This window comes from Puma concolor, chromosome A1, assembly GCF_028749965.1.
Source record: "Puma concolor isolate L17-30 chromosome A1, mPumCon1.1.hap2, whole genome shotgun sequence".
Lineage (NCBI taxonomy): Eukaryota > Metazoa > Chordata > Mammalia > Carnivora > Felidae > Puma > Puma concolor.
In genome coordinates this window covers 206,048,208-206,060,461 of record NC_141667.1, presented here as the reverse complement: position 1 = coordinate 206,060,461, position 12,254 = coordinate 206,048,208, and the positions used below count along the sequence as shown (strand labels likewise).

Here is a 12,254-nt window from a genome sequence, read left to right as displayed (position 1 = left end):
TTATCGGTAGGTATATTACCCTAACTAGTAGGGCTTAGAATGAGATTCAGGAGGAAAAAGGATGATTTATGGGAACAAAGGTAAAACCACCAAAATAATCAGAGTCATAATTAGTATACTCTAAGAGAATTTATTAAATTAACTTGGCCATACTTAAAGTATCTGTACTTAACAAAGAGATAAATTTCTATACCCTCCCCTATAAAAGGATGAGACAAAATATAAACTTTGCTTTAGCATTTTTATAATATCTACAGTCAAATCACAGTAGCCTTGGGGATAAAATGAATCTCCATTAAAGACATACTTTATAAAAACAGATATGATAGCCTTCTTCTCCAAAAAGAGTTTCTAGAGCAATATTACGCTTACAAAATTACACGCAAAAATGTCAAGAAACACAGTTAAGGCTGAGGCTCTGCTTAATTTCATTCCCTAGGGTAAATGTATTAGTGCATCTGTACAAGAAGGTTGATAATTCAATATTCTCTATGTACTTTCTGACATTTCTGGTCTTCATTTTTCAAATTTATGCACCAAAATAAAGAATGTGTCTAGCAACTATGATAGCTTCCTGCCTAAAGCAAAGTATTTACATGTGTCCTTATAAAGCTATCAGAAAGAAGTTCTTGCTGATATATACAAAATGGTATGGCAATAGGAATCTTTTATGGAGCAAACAATATTTTTTAAATATACCTAAGACATATAACTTCTGACTAAAAGGAGACAAGTAACCTTGAACAAGGTCTTTCTTCTACTTACACTTAAACTTTAAATTTTAAAATAATATGTTGAGAAAGGTATCACATTTAACAACACTCATATACATCATATACCTAAAAATGATTATAGAAGCAAATTTATATTACCTGGGATGCATCCAAAGCAAGTACCTGAAAGTTTACTACTACTTTCTCAGGAAGAGTTAAAATAGAATACCAAGTAGAAGGCTTAGAATACCAAGTCAGGGGATAAGGGATCACCCTACAACATGATCACCTATCAGCTGTAGCACATATGACACTTCAATGATGTGTTCATTTGTTTCTCAAGTTCCTGCAGGGCAAAGACAGTATCATATGCTTAAGCTGGAATTCTAGCCTGCAGCCAGAGGCCCAGGGGTTAATAACCTCTATGTGTGGGGGGACATGCAGGACTTCTTACATGGGGCATTTACAAAGTTTGTCATAAATTACCACTAACTTATAAAAGACTGTCTACCATTTGCAAGTTGTATTATCTTAAACTGTTACAGAAGTGTAAGATTCGTTCAATATTCACCAAGATCCAGAGAGTTCAAAAACATAGCCTCTTAGGCATGGTAACTGACACACAGTAAAAGTCTATTTAGTGTATGTTCGTCAGGGGCTGGGGATAGTAATTATCATTTATTCCTCCAATGTGAGAAACCAGCCACATGAATTTAAATCAAAGTGACTGCTTAACATGTGAAGAATCCCACAAAAGCAACATTTTTTTTTTTTTTTTCTAAACAGAAAAAGAGTCGAATAGATACATGCCAAGCAGAGATGAAAGCACAGAACACCACCTTCGAGAACAGTGGGGAACGGCTGGATGGTCAGCAATACTACTGGGCCGAAGCAACCCAACTGGCAATATCAGATACTTCTGACCTATAAAAATGACAGTTTTCTATGTTCACCTAGACCTAATGAAGCAACATGAACCAAAACAGAAAAGTTAATAAAACTTTTCGATATAGGATTTCTTGAGAAATACTCCAATCTTAAAATTTTGACTCTACAAATTTTCTTCAATCACTTATTCATTAACCGCCCCCCCCCTTTTTTTTTTTTAATGTTCTGAGGGCAGGAATTGTTCTAGGCGCAGGGACACTGAATAAACAAAATCCTTCAAACAACAACAAAGAAATATCCTTCATAAAGGTTATGCTAGAGGGAGAAATAGACAACACATCCATAGATACACAGGTAAATACATACACCATGTCGCATGTCAGATAACAAATAAAACAGAGGAAAACAAATCACAGACAGGGTCAGGTCTGGGAGTGGAGAGTTAAAATGTTTAAATATAATGGTCTAGGAAGTCCTCCTTAAGGATGGCATTTATGCAAATAGCTCAAGGAGGTAAAGAAGAGAGTGGAAACAACAAGCAAAATCCCTGAAGGAGAAGCATGCCTGATGATGCGAGGTGGTTCTTCACATAGTCTTGCAAACTTAATCAGAATTACTTACTTTCTTGTAAAGTTCTGATGCTTTCTCTTCAAACTCTTCTAGCTTCGCTTGATCTACGCAAGCATCTAAAATGGCAATGACATTTTTTCCTTAATTCCAGTACTTGTTAAAATCATTATGACTTGAAAAGGTTAGAAAAAGAAAAGAATTAGAAATAGTGTCAGTAATGAAATAAGCAAAACAAAGAAAGCTAATACTGAATGGAAAAGGATTTTCCAAGCATGATACCAAGGCCACAAAGTATAAATGCAAACACGATTACAATTTCAAATTATTGGACAAATGTAACATACAAGACTCAAAAAGTGTCTTTCATCAACACGTAAGTATTTTGAAGGAAGAAGAGAAGATCATAACCAACACAACAATAATGAACAGAAAATTAGCAAAAACAAAATTAATAATTGCTAACATGTATGAACAGGTAGTTCATTTCCCTAATACAAAAATATAAATTTTATTTAATGAAACACAGCAATGATTAAATGATCCATAATGCCAAGTGTCAGAGATGGCACAGAGAAAATGACTTGTCTACGCCATGGAAGTATAATTCATGAACTTTGCTGGTGAGTAACTAGGAAAATATACATTAAAATTTAAAATATGTATTTTCTTTCACCCAGCAATTGCATTGTTAGGACTTTGCCTTTAAGCAAGAATGTTCATTAAAATGTTGTTAGCCAATATCTGGAAATAAAGGTCCATCAGTAACAGACTGATTAAATAAGCTACGATATAGATCCACATGATAAGACACTACGCAGGAGAAGTGATTCATATAGATTCCCCATGCTGTAGTTGATCCTTTATTTAAAAAAAAAAAAAAAAATTTTTAATGTTTATTTATTTTTGAAAGAGACAGAGACAGAGCGTGAGCAGGGGAGGGGCAGAGAGAGGGAGACACAGAATCCAAAACAGGCCCCAGGCTCTGATCTGTCAGCACAGAGCCCGACGCGGGGCTCAAACTCACGAACTGTGAGATCATAACCTGAGCCGAAGTCAGACACCCAACGGACTGAGCCACCCAGGTACCCCTCCCTTCTTTCTTTAATAAAAGCAATAAACATGGTTTTAAAAAACATATTACAGAAGGGCTTACAATGAAAAGTAACAACCAAATCACTACATTAAAAACCCAATCCCACTTCCTAAATGAGACCTCTTATGGTTCTTTCTACATTAGATTATTCTGGCAGTTAGTTTCTTAACTCTAAATAAGATGTGTACACCATTATTTCTTGATTCATCTATTTAATACATTATAGATAGCTTCCTATTATAGAAGATGAAAATGGTGTTTCCTGTCTAATCCCATTTATTTTAATAATTTTGCTTTCTAAATTGCCTGGCTCTGTAGCACTAAATAAATACTTAAACCTCCGATCACTGTTACATAAACAGTATCTACTGATTTCCACTATAATATATAAAGTTATCTTTATTTACTTGCCAACATCTCTCTCTCCTACAGTTTGGCCCCAGATCCTCACTCACCTATTACTATAAGTCCTCTGCAGTGTGTCTAAGTTTTCTATAAACATTTAAAATCAACATATACAATGTACTTATTGTAACTACGTAAATATGTTTCACTTATATAGCCAAGCAGTAGTCAAAAAGTCTATTTCCTTCTCAAGAGTTCAATGCTTAAACAAACCTCTCATCTACTCAAGAAAAAACATTCCTAATGGCCAGGTAGAATAAACTTCCTTTTCAGGTCCTATTCAAAATCATCCCACATTTTAGTTTGCTTTATTTTTCCTCATATCTGTCCCTCCCACTACCAGGAACTTCTAATTACTTCCCTCCAGTGGGGAAAAATGAGCATTTTATCAGTGCCACTAATATAATCTAGTTCTTTTCTCATTCTATACACTCCGTACTTCTTTATGAACTCTAATATATGAAGAAAAACAACCTCAACCTCACACAAAAAATGGCTATTCTTTTTTCATGTTACACCAAAATTTGACATATGGTAACTCCTTGCACATTACTTGCTGTGTGGAATCACCTATCGGTGACTGTTTTGTACTCTGTTACTTCAAAATCCAAGAATTCTTCACCCATGCAGAATGTGTAATCAGGCACGGGAATTTGGAAAAGAGTGGTTTGCGGAGTCACGTAGATTCTCCAAATGTTGGCACATCTCATTATACAATATCAAAATAATCCTATGGGTTATTATCATCATTGACCTCACCAGAAAAAAAATTCGCGTACTGGAAAGCTGTCAAGCTAACAGTAGCAGATCCAAGTTTTCCAAAACTCAACTTTTTTCCCTGAGAGCTTGAATTTTATCATTGGTAACGAATTCTATCAGTCATTTTCCTTGACATTATAGAATTACTTTATTTCCTTTTTTTTTTTTTTTAATTTTTTTTTTCAACGTTTATTTATTTTTTGGGGACAGAGAGAGACAGAGCATGAACGGGGGAGGGGCAGAGAGAGAGGGAGACACAGAATCGGAAACAGGCTCCAGGCTGTTTCATCAGCCCAGAGCCCGACGCGGGGCTCGAACTCACGGACCGCGAGATCGTGACCTGGCTGAAGTCGGACGCTTAACCGACTGCGCCACCCAGGCGCCCCTTTATTTCCTTTTTAAGAAAGTGTGTGCCAGACAGTCAAGCATGAGTGGCCACAATTTTTATGACAATCATTCCTTGTAAAAAAAAAAATCAACCCATTCAGCTCGCAATACAAGCACATACGCAGCTATTTGCTCACTGTACTTCAGTATGCAGACGTGTGCTTGACGTGTACAATTCGCTTTGTCACAGGGAATGTTGAAATGATTTGTACTCAAGGGGAGATTTTTAATAAAATTAATGTCTTTCAGTTCTTTATCAAGGACACTCAGGTAAAAAAAAAAAAAAGGCAGTTTTTACTGTTTTCTTTACTGTGAGGAATTCAAGGACTACTAACATGGTTTGGGGTCACCGCCGTGATTCCTAACTAAGTGCCACCAGTTGTACTCACCATCCTTGCATCACCAGCACAAACAACAACACAACGGAAAAGGCAAATCATGTCTTAGTGCTGTTAGGAAAGCAGTTTTGACTCTTAGGATCCCCTGAAAGGGTATCAAGGGCCCTAAGGACTCTACAGGTCACACTAGGAGAACTGACACTGCAGTTAACCTGTGGGGCAAGGGACGATAAAAGGTTTCCATTTAAATATTAGAGAAATACTCACCGACAAACTGACTTAAATCTAAATCTAGTCTCTTTCGATATGAGAAGTCTGGATCCATCCCATCTCTATGCAATACAATCTGAGATACACATTCATCAATTAATTTGAAGTATTGTTGCCTAAAACCAAGAAAAAGAATAAATGCACACTCCATTTATAAGAATAACTTTACATCAAAACCAAGTATTTTGGTAAGCTTGATTTCAAGTTCAATAATTTATCTTTGTATAGTGTCAACAACTGGCATGACAGATTTAACATGGGAGGGAGGGTAAATACAATAGTGCTCGCTTTCCTTCTTCTAGTGACATTAAGACATTAAGTTTTTACACTCTTTTAGCACATACAGTGTTTTAATGAGGATTTGCTTACAAAAGTCAGAACCTTGACTTAATTCGTAAGCAATAAAAAAAAAAGAAAGCACTGAGATGAAGTGATAGGTGCTTAAAAGCAAACCTCAACAGAGATCAACTTACCACTCTACCATACTGAAATATCTACCATTAATTCATTGTATTAATACAAGCCAAAATATATCCATTTTTTTCAAAAAAATTATCTGGGTCTTAAAACTATACAGTTTACTACTTTAAGAATGTTTGCGGAGTCCAATGAAAAACAGATACTGTAAAATATATAGAGTACCAAATGAGTATTTTGTGCTCAAAACACAACTCCAAACACAATTTTTTTCAAAAATTAGAGTTTAAATAAATGCCCAAATAGGGATCACGTTGTCACTACAGGTTTTAGTCCACCTATGTTCGTCATAAGCAAAAGAACCTCCCTTAAAACTTAAGCCAACAAGGGAAGCCTGGGTGGCTCAGTCAGTTAAGCATCTGACTTGGGCTCAGATCATGATCTCACGGTTTGTGAGTTCAAGCCCCAGTTCGGGCTCTGTGCTGACAGCTCAGGGCCTGGAGCCTGCTTCGGATTTGATGTCTCCCTCTCTCTCTCTGCTCCTCCCCTGATCACACTGCCTCTCTCTCTCTCTCAAAAATAAATAAAACATAAAAAAAAAATTTTAAAAACAAAACTGAAGCCAATCAATTTAAAATATCTAGATTTTATTAACAAAACCAAACTAAAATGACAGAAAGGGTGGGTGCTATCTCAATGAGGACAGTCCTTCATCCCCAGCCACCCCTACAACTTCTTTGTTCCCTCAGTGACTTTTTGCACACATTTCCTCTCCAAATCTTTCTCACCATGTAAGTGACGGCGCTTCTATTCACTAGAGCTTCTTCTCTACTGCCCTGAATCTACTTACCTCACACCTCATAAATGACCCATTATGCAGAATAAAATCCAAAATAACTGAACATTAGCAAAGACAAAAGATGGTCATCGACTGTCATCAACTAAAAATGTTTAAGACAGTGTTCTTGGGTATATGTCAAAGCAAGAAGGTACTACCACGCTTTCCTCAATGTTCTACACTGCTTCCAAAAATATAGTCTCCCATTCCCTACTATCTTGCCATAACAACCACATGTACAATTAAGGTACATAAATTGCACACAGGTACAAAATATCAATCACGTTTGAAAATCAAGATGGAGCATTCTATTTCTTTTTTACTCTTATTCAATGTTATCCTAGTGTTGTTTTAATATAAACATGTTTTAAATTAACAACATAGGTTAATTTGTGGACTTGATAACATAGGTTATTAATTAATAACATAGGTTACTTTGTGGACTTTTTAAATAAATCATTATTTCAGTAAATGTTTTCTCACCTCCACAGCTCCCAATGATAAGCTCACTTACAAAGTAGCTGAAATTTCTTGCAAAATCTCTTTCAAGGCAACACTAGCAAAATAATAATGTACTTCTGGATTCTAGAAATGTTCATCCAGAAAATAATCACCATGAGCAATATTGGTGAGTTAGTGAATATGTCAGAGGAATATGTAAATAACCTAATTAAGGGATGAACATAAGTTGTCATTACTTCACTGATATATCATTTTTGTTGGAGGAATTTTAAAATCATCTTCACTTTCTCTTTAGTATTTTTATCAAATATCAGAAATTATCTCCCATGCACATTCAACTAGGCAAATATTTTGCACATGGTAAGCCATTAAGTATTTGTTAGAGAAATGAATTTGATCTCCCACTCCACACTCCAATATTCTTTCCACATTTCATTTTTCTTGGGGGCAGGGGTTACCTTGCATGTACATTCTCCAACTGAGTTCCATTTCAGTAAAATTTCCTTTCGTCCCAAATGTGAACGTGAGAAAATTTTCTTATTTTCCTATCGGCTAATTCTTTTAAATGGGACTATCTTGCATTCTAAAGCAAAGCAATTTCTAAAAATCTGAAAACATTTATTTATATCAATAGGAATTAAGAATGTTCATTCAACAAAAGGTGTTCAGATAATCAAAGATTTTTAAAAGGTAAAGTCCACGTCCATCGGAGACAGTGAAAATCAACCAACAAAAAACCATGAAGCTAAAACCAAAAGAGCAAGACTCACAGAACTGCACACCAAAAACAGTTCTACTGTATTTAAATAAAAAGCTAAATAATTTTTAAATGAATGAAAAACTATCTAAATGATCATAATCTGCCACAATCTTATAATAAAAATATATTCTCTGTAAGAATAAATAACAACAATAACCACCTATGAGAATTTGGGAACATGGGAAAAAAAAAAAAAAACAGATGGAATGGTCTTGATTACAGAAATCATAGGAAGAATGACACCTTCACAGCAACCATACGTGAAACAAAGACCAAGGTCCTGGGGCTTAAAGAGTCCACGAAGAATGCAACATACATAAGTATCAAGTTAAAAACGTGCTACTTGAAAAATGACCAAAATAACTAACGTCACTTTGGTGCGGCTACAGTTTAATATTTCTCTGAGACTCTTAATTCCACTGAAGTGACAGGATTGCCTGAGCATGCCCCAGGAGAGTTGTGCTTTTCAATCTATTTTAAAGGTAGACACAACCGCGTGGACTTCTGCAGCACAGATTAAGGGATTAGGGTAAAAATGAAGGGATCATAAGTAATATAGAACCCCCTCTGGCAACATTAAGACACATTCAAAACTTTGAAAGCAAACAATATTCTTGAATTCTTGAAAAATCCAGCAGCATCAAGCAATCAGAGGTTGACAGGACCAACCATATAGGGATCAAGAAAAGGACAGGGCTGGAGCGCCTGGGTGGCTAAGCATCTGACTTCGGCTCAGGTCACAATATTGCTGTCCATGAGTTTGAGCCCCACACTGGGCTCTGTGCTGACAGCTCAGAGCCTAAAGCTTGCTTCAGATTCTGTCTCCCCCTCTCTCTGACTCTCCCCCACTCTCACTCTGTCTCTCTTAAAAAAAAAAAAAAAAAAGGACAGGTTTACTTTAGAGTAAATGGAAGCTTCAAATTTAAATACATGTGGGGAAAAATACAGTTTTATAACTGGCAAGTACCTCTGATATTTAAAAATATTAATCAATGTACTATTTTGATTTTAACTAATGTATTCATATTTGCATTAATATTTTTGTCAATGTATTAGTGTTTATTTTATATTAGTATGTTTGTGCTGCAAAAGGAGGAGATAAGATGGGCAATCTGTTCTCATCCCAAAGAACGTAAACTTTTTTTTTTCTTTGACTCTTATTCTATTCACTTGTCAGATATATCAAAAGCCTGAATTACACCCTCTGACATCAACCAGGGGACACAGCCCAAATGAGACATCTCTAGCAAATTCTTCCACATGAAAGCAGAGTACGAAACGACATGTTACCCAAAGTATTTGAGAATGGAATCTCAGCAAAGCTAAATTAAAGGCACCAAAAATGGTTTTATATTCAAGGATCTCCACTTTCCTCATAAAACAGTAACAAAGTAGAAAGCAGATATAGAGAGCATTTACTGAGCATACACCAGGTGCCCAGATATTTGGCTAGGAGATTTATCCATGCTACTATGTGTCACCTTCAGAACCACCTAGGAACGTAGGTGTTAATATGCTTGCCCAGCTACAGATAGATAAGGTACAGATGGAATAAACAATTTGTTAAACTCAAGATGGCTGAGATATAATCGAACTTGAATGTTATTTGTCTAGCTTTTCTGATACATTAGCAACATTAAGTGCAACTGTATTACCCAGGCACTTTCTAGCTACTTAAATACTAATAAAAACAATGTTTACTGCCTTTCATGTAACTTATAAAAAGAAACTTATCAACCCCATTCCTACTACCTAAAGACTCATGAGAAAACATTATCCATCACAAGATAAATTAGTAATTTGTTGCTAGTTCGCATTTTTTATTCAGATGAAAACTTGGTAACAAGAATCTGTGCAGCTTACAAAATAACTGTAATATCATTTTACTGTCACCTGTCTAAATATATGCCCAGAAGAAATGCCACATTCCATGAGTCAGTATTAAGACAGAAATAAAAATCTGAAAATTATGAGCTTGCCCAAATCAAACATCAAGTGAATTTCACAATTAATAGAATTTTATTAGTGAAATTTAACATTAGAACATAGCTTCCTCTTACCTTATAAAATAATCATTTCGAATCAGCAAAAGATGCTGAAGAATGGAAATAAAATATCCTTCCGCTCTAGTTTCCTTAACTGTGTTCCACACCATGTTGTAAATATCATATGCTTCAGTACATTGATTAAGGAATATGTGAATTTATTTATTCTCTACACCAAACAACCAATAACACAGCACAGAATCTGTTCTGTAAGGCTTCAAAAGATTATTGTGTGTCTTACCCCATACCATCATGTATACTCAACATATGGTACCACACAGGTAGTTAGGATTGAAGTAGAGGAAAACTGTGTGCAAATGGTAACTTCACCTGGCACTGTCTTCTCCTCCAAAATCAACTCCAACCATTTGCCTCTCTCAAGCCAAGATGTTTCGGGTGGCAAGGGTAACAGGCAGCTGGTTGGAAATACCATATTAGGTGTAAAGAGTGCCCTAACCAAGAGAGATGGTGCCAGGCATTATCCACCATGGGGAAGCCCCAGTGGAGGACAGGAACCTGGTAGATTTCTGGAAAAGCACAGAGATCTGCAGACCCACAGAGTTAACAAAGGCCCATGGGGGTGTGCACCCAAGGTGTAGGACAGGAGCCAATAGGCTAATGCTAGAGAGCACTAGAGGAGGGGGAGGTGCCACACATGAGAAGAATAAACAACACACTGTACACATACACAAGAGGCCTCATGGAATTTGTGGGTTGGAACGTCCATTTCCATATGCATGGACTCAGAAAAACACACATGAAACTATTAAGAAAAGTTTATATGAAAATCAATCTGATTCATAAAGGTTTGGCTTTATACTGTTTATACAGAAATGGCTTCAGAAGTTTAGTATCTTGGGGTGTGAAGTTTGTTTGTTTGGGGTTTAGCAACAATTTTACATAGGTCAGTAACTTCAGAACAAAAGGATATTCAAGCTCAGCTCTAATCTCTTCAAGGCGATGGGAGAGCTCAAGCAAATCTTCTTCTTTATGCTCATCAAAGACTTTAAGTTGGATATCCAAGCCATCATTCTTCAGACATTTTAAATTCTAGAGATATGAAAGAGAAATGACAATTAATGGTTTTATTTTTAATAATGCAAAAAGGTTAATGAAAAACATATAAACAATAAACCAACCATTTGACTTGATTTACAGCATTCAAACACTTAAAGTGTTAATACTCCAATCTTATCTATATTTCAAAAATAGATTTTTATACTCAAGCCTTTTTCCCCCGCAGATAAATTATTCTTGAAGGTAATTTATCTAAATTTCCCCCTATTCAAGTACTCCTCTAATTTAAATATTAATAAGGAGACTGCAGGGCACTTACTGGCAATATCTCTTTCAATCCACAACGCATAAATTCATTTCTGATGTGAAGCCTCAAGTCCAAATCATCAGGAGATGTAACAAGGGCATTGATGAGTTGCATACATGCTACCTACAATAGATTGCACGGTGAGACTTAAGCTTGGATTCCAACATTAAAGAAAGAGGAATACAACTGAAACATGAAGGTTTTGTTCCAAGAATCATTAAATACCTTTCTTCCCAGGAGAGTCTATTAGAACAATAATTTGTATGTAAATTATTTTAGTCAATTAAAATTCAATAAGAAATATAGTTTCGGTGGAGTTTTCTTCTTTTTTATTTGTTTGGGGTTTTTTTTGTGGGAGAGGAGAGAGAAACATTAGGCATTGGAGCTGTTCCATAAAAATTTCACTCTAGCCAAAAGTTCAGCTCTTATCCAAGAAAATCACTCCATGCTATATGTGCATACAACATAAACTGAATGTCCTAGTAGAAAAATTATAGATCTCTGTTGGATAGGTAATACTTACCTGACATAGTAAAGTAACTTGCCATTCATGGAGAGAAACCCAAAGTTTCAAACACTTCAAGGTCAGCAAGTGTCGTGAATCTGGTCAATGGGGTTGTTATAACTAAAAACTATCTTATTATCACTGCACAATTAATTACTAGAATTAACCAGGCAATGGTTCTTACACTTTCGCAAGAATTAAAAAATTATATAGGTCATGTTTATTCCAAAGGCATAAAGAAATAACATAGCTAATTAAATCCTTTAGTATATACCTTAAGTGCTAAAAATGTAAAAATCACTATACTTTCCAGTTATTTAACACCCCAAATTTCAAACTGGATATGCATTTTTTTTTTTTGTATCCCTGGCTAAAACCTATCTTTCATTATCTGAAATCCATATAATGGAAGCAAGAGAGACTGGAAGCAAAAGAGATGGTCTCTAGAGAAGTGAAGAACTCTTTGTTGTTGATGATGAT

General features: G+C 35.6%; 1 protein-coding gene across 6 annotated transcripts in view; it reads right to left on the bottom strand.

The window, feature by feature from the left end:
• DIAPH3 (diaphanous related formin 3) overlaps nucleotides 1–12,254 on the bottom strand; it is a 508,403-nt gene that overhangs the window by 331,668 nt on the left and 164,481 nt on the right. For all 6 annotated transcript variants that reach the window (XM_086710920.1, XM_025923546.2, XM_086710913.1 and 3 more), the window contains 5 exons: nucleotides 11,282–11,392; nucleotides 10,877–10,995; nucleotides 9,961–10,077; nucleotides 5,421–5,539; nucleotides 2,223–2,287 (listed from right to left, as the gene is read on the bottom strand). In XM_086710920.1, the coding sequence (XP_086567046.1) occupies nucleotides 2,223–2,287; nucleotides 5,421–5,539; nucleotides 9,961–10,077; nucleotides 10,877–10,995; nucleotides 11,282–11,392 (531 nt within the window). The remainder of the gene's footprint in view (nucleotides 1–2,222; nucleotides 2,288–5,420; nucleotides 5,540–9,960; nucleotides 10,078–10,876; nucleotides 10,996–11,281; nucleotides 11,393–12,254) is intronic.